General features: G+C 34.4%; 1 protein-coding gene across 1 annotated transcript; it reads left to right on the plus strand.

The window, feature by feature from the left end:
• The first annotated feature begins 1,602 nt into the window (after window positions 1–1,602).
• On the plus strand, window positions 1,603–4,603 carry LOC123875352 (G protein-activated inward rectifier potassium channel 4-like). The gene is made up of 3 exons (XM_045921133.1): window positions 1,603–1,691; window positions 2,600–2,723; window positions 3,008–4,603. The coding sequence occupies exons 2-3, from the start codon at window positions 2,609–2,611 to the stop codon at window positions 4,117–4,119; spliced, it is 1,227 nt and encodes a 408-aa protein (XP_045777089.1). The 5' UTR covers window positions 1,603–1,691; window positions 2,600–2,608; the 3' UTR covers window positions 4,120–4,603.
• Window positions 4,604–5,361: the final 758 nt, after the last annotated feature.

The following is a 5,361-nucleotide window of genomic DNA, read 5'->3' on the forward strand; positions in this document are numbered from 1 at the left end:
TTTACGCATTTCATATTATTATAACACATGTAATACATAGTTTACAATTTATGTTATGTTCTATTTTTAACCCCCGACCCAAAAAGAGGGGTGTTATAAGTTTGACGTGTGTATCTGTGTATCTGTGTATCTGTCTGTGGCATCGTAGCTCCTAAACTAATGAACCAATTTTAATTTAGTTTTTTTTGTTTGAAAGGTGGCTTGATCGAGAGTGTTCCTAGCTATAATCCAAGAAAATCGGTTCAGCCGTTTGAAAGTTATACGCTCTTTTCTAGTTACTGTAACCTTCACTTGTCGGGGGCGTTATAAATTTTTAATTTACACTTGTTATTTCAGCTACTGTTTATTTACTTTTATCTTTTTAGGGTTCCGTACCTCAAAAGGAAAAAAAGAACCCTTTTAAGTTCCCTTCGTTGTCTGTCGGTCTGTCAGCTGTCGTGTCTGTCAAGAAAACCTATAGGGTACTTCCCGTTGCCCTAGAATCATGTTTGACAGTAAGATGTTTTATATCACAAGTGAAAGTAAAAATCCGAAAACCGTGAATTTGTGCTAAAAACAATTAATTAATTCCTATTTTTAATTTTCAAAATAAGATGATATAACTATACCAAATGGGGTACCTATCATATATGAAAGGGCCTTTACCTGTAGGTACATTTTAAAACAGATTTTCATTTATTTTTATGTATAATATTTTTTATTTATCGTGCAAAATGTCGAAAAAATACCGAGTACAGAACCCTCGGTGCGCGAGTCTTACTCTCACTTGGCCGGTTTTTTATTATCTTCATAACAGATTAATGCTGTCAAAGAATCAAAACTTTGGGTGCCCCGCATACCCACTCGTCACTGTGAGGGTGTGCGGGGCGTCTATTGTTTTTTTTTATTATTAAAGGGCTTTTATACTTTTTATATATTTAGTATATTCTATACATTTTATATGTACATTTCAGCCCTATTATAATCTAATTAAATAAAAGAAACACTAAATTCTTAACCTAACAAAATAAACAAGAACTATTTACTTACATTTAATACAAGTTACATTCTATTTGCATTCCATTGCAATAAATTCAAAGTCTTTCTCACTACCCATAATTTGATTTAGAAATTAAGATCTGAATATTGTTGTTAATTGTCAAAAACCTCCACACTTTTGTAATTCGCTTATAGTAATTATTTATCGATGATAATAATAGAGAGATTGATCTTTTTTTTTTTAGAATATTAGCCATGCTGCTAATCATGACTAATAGTCCCCTTTCCAAGCTTGTGCCATGAGTGGGTGCGACAATAGTGCAACGGGTTGGGTTTGAACCGCTGACCTTTCGGAATTCAGTCCGCACCTCAACCGTTGAGCTATCAGGGCTCATTTGCAATTTTGGTACTTAGTGATTTTCATGTCATTGAATTTATTTTAGAATTCAACCGCCACACGCAAAATTTTGCAGCAAATATTGTAATCGTTATTTGCTAAAGAATCTAAAATTATTTTCGAAGCTACGTCACTATACAGAATTATCTTATCGTATATTTACAGTATTATAAGTTTAAATACATTTACTCGTAATATTGTTCAGTATAACTCTACATTCAGACAAAGTAATATACAATGGATATTTCATTACTCTCATATTTGGAACATTCTACAGTTAAATGATATTTATTACAAAGTATACTGGATTTAAAAGGTAATTTTTCACGTCCTGCTTTCATCGAGAGATATTTGTCTTCATCATCATCATTATCAACAATCGATAGACGTCCACTGGACATCGGTTTCTTGTAGGGACTTCCACTTGCGCCGCCTAAATCCAACGGCTCCCTGTGATTCGTTTGATGTCATCTGCCCACAATTTGTCTACATCATTGTAATTATATCCTGCAAACCCAAAATAAGCTATTTCTATTTTACTATTTTTGTTTAAAATAAGTTATTTTTAGGGTCGGTTGTTTTTCAGACCATTAGGGTAAAGGTTATCTCGTCAATAAACATTTAAGGTATACTTAAAGTTATTACTATCATTAACTAAAGTTTTGAAGCTAAAATTCGGTTGCCAGATTGCATAAGGCATGCTTAGGTTCAGACCATATTTTTGTCCTTTACTGTAAACTCTGACTTGTTCAAGCCACCATTTTTCTACTTCTTCGTCTTCATGGTCTTTAGCGTTTCATGTTGTTGCTGTTGAAGCTCGTGATAGCCTAGTGGTTAGAACGTCCGCCTCCTAATCTGAAGTCGAGGGTTCGATCCCGAGCACGCACCACTAACTTTTCAGTTATGAAGCAATTAAATATCACTTGCTTTAACGGTGAAGCAAAACATCGTGAGGAAACCTGCATGCCTAAGAGTTCTCCATGTTCTCAAAGGTGTGTGAAGTCTGCTTATCCGCATTGGGCCAGCGTGGTGGACTATGGCCTAAACCCTTCTCACTCTGAAAGGAGTATTCAGTAGTGGGGCGGAAATGGGTTGATCAGGTTATCAGCTTACCTAAACCATTTGATACGTAGTCGATCCTAGACTTTATTAATTTTGGTATGTAATAAGTTTGTAATTGTGTTTTGTTGAAATTTGATATTCATTAATGTGTATATTTTGTAGAAGAAAGTGATGAAGAAAGAGAAACAGCAATGCTGTTGCTCCGAATCCTGTACTGATCCAGAAGGCGGTGTAGATTGCAAAACCACTTTGGTGCAACCTGGTGTATATCATCCAAAAAGTAGCAGTAAGTAATTCACCTACTTTATCAGTATTGTAATAACCAGTGCATTTGTTTGATGGTTTGTCCTTCAAGCACGCTGGGACAACGTGGAATGCATCGACGTGGTTTTTTGTAAGGATATACCTAGCTAAAGACTTGAAGAGTGAAATATCCCATTTTTCAACCCGTTAAACAAACGTTTCCTGCGGGCTGGTATTACACTATTTTCACGCCTTTTTCTTCCAATTAAAAAAAGCACCAAGATAATGGCATAGTTAAAAACTAAAAATACCCATTTATGTTTTCAGAAATGGTACGCTCAAAAAGTATAAGAAGGAAGTACCTGCGAGCTGTATTCAAGAGTGGAGAGTTCAATATTGATAGAACGACAACGAAAAACCTGAAACTCTTCTCAAACTATTTCTTTCTGCTCGTAGAAACTAGATGGCGATGGACAATGTTAAACTTTTTCTCTGCATTTACGTGTATCTGGCTATTCTTCGCCATGATTTACTGGTTTATATCCTACAAACATGATGATTTTAGTGAGAACCATCTCCCACCGAACCAAAACGTTTCCGGTTTCGTACCTTGTATCAAAAATATTTACGGATTTACTTCAACATTTTTGTTTAGTATCGAAGTTCATACGACCGTTGCTTATGGGCGAAGGGCTATCACATTAGAGTGTCCAGAAACAATAACAGCAATGTGCCTTCAATGCATTGTCAGCTCTATTTTCCAAGCCACAATGGTTGGAATTCTATTCGCCAAACTAACACGACCAAGAGGAAGATCACAGACTATACTCTTTAGTAAACACGCTGTTATAAATGTGAGAAACGACAAATTCTGTCTTATATTCCGAGTTGGTGACATGAGGACATCTAGAATACTAAATATTAAACCGAAAGCGTACGTCATAAGATATTCTGCTGATGACAACGAAGAACATAATTTGGAACAAACTGAATTAAAAGTGGATATAGATGAATGTGAATCGGTCTTCTTTTTGTGGCCCGTAACTGCTGTACATGTTATTGATGAAAAAAGTCCCTTGTATAGATTATCTGCAGCTGATTTGCTTTGTTGCAAATTAGAAATACTTGTCGTTTTTGAAGGTATGATAGAATCAACAGGTCAGCCTGTGCAAGCTCGATCGAGTTTCACTGAATATGATATTCTTTGGGGCCACAGATTTGTGTCGATGGTAAGCTTCAATTTGGATAAAAGCACGTACAATGTTGATTTCTCCAAGTTGTCTGAAATACAACAAGTGGATACTCCTCTCTGTTCGCCGTGTGAATATCATGGATTGTTGGCTGTATATGGAGACAAAATGACCGTGTCTGATTATGATAATGATGAAAGTTATGAAAATCTAGATCAGGATAGCTCATCTACTGCTCAGAACAATTAACGTGTTAAGGACTAAAGTGACTAACAATGAAAGGTTGGATGTCGTTTGCTGATGAGACTTGTGCATTTAAACCTCTCAATACTAAAATAGAGACTGAACAACTCACATAGAACTATTAAACTATTTTTATTGAAGAAACTTATTATATAAGTACTGAACATAATTTTATTACACGATGTTTATAATAATTAAAGTACTAAAGTAAAGTATTATTTTTCTACAGATATGAAATAGACAAATCGCACATTGAAAACAAAAGTGGCTCAACCCAAAAACTCGATTTTTCAATATGGTCATTTAATTGAGCTTCAAACGGCAAAGTATTAAGTATCACTAGTGTCATCATAGGTCATAGAAGTTATCACGACTTCATGACTTCTAGGCCTTCTAGGCTTCTTCTAGAGATAAAGGACCTACTTGTCCCGTAGAATTACAGCTGAAACATTGTAATTCAGAACGGCCATTTATGGATTTTCCCGTTTTCAATGTGCGAAATATAAAAAAAGATTTTGCTTTTAATTTATGTTTAGTGTACTTATACAATTCAAAAAAAAATCAAAAATACCTACTACATTTAATTAGTAAGTAGTACATGTTAAATCCATAATTTAATTGTAAACAAAACAGATCATATTGATCTGCCGGAGATATATGTTAATATGTTTTTTATACGTAAATAAACATGTTTTGAAACTAATAAAATAAAGCCACCATATTTTGGCAACTTAAAAGTTTTTAACTGAGTTCACGGTAACCTATGACCATCTTTAACTTTGAACAACAAACGTAAATAACTGTAGTATTATAATAAACACTTTATCAAGTTGGTACTTATTTATAACTCATGAAATATAAATTTAAAGTCAAAAAAAAAATTAACATCTACTTGATGTTACAATTTTGTTGATACAAGTGTAAATTAAAAATTTATAACACCCCCGACAAGTGAAGGTTACAGCAATTAGAAAAGAGCTGATAACTTTCAAACGGCTGAACCGATTTTCTTGGATTATAGCTAAGAACATTCTCGATCAAGCCACCTTTCAAACAAAAACAAACTAAATTAAAATCGGTTCATTAATTTATGAGCTACGATGCTGTACAGGACAGACAGATACACAGACACACACGTCAAACTTATAACACCCCTCTTTTTGGGCCGGGGGTTAATAAATGGAACATAAAAGTTTGAATCACCTCTGGTATGGGCAATGTATAATAGCAGGTACCTCTTATTGTGTG

The sequence above is a fragment of the Maniola jurtina genome, chromosome 19 (genome assembly GCF_905333055.1).
Source record: "Maniola jurtina chromosome 19, ilManJurt1.1, whole genome shotgun sequence".
In the NCBI taxonomy this organism is placed as follows: Eukaryota; Metazoa; Arthropoda; class Insecta; order Lepidoptera; family Nymphalidae; genus Maniola; species Maniola jurtina.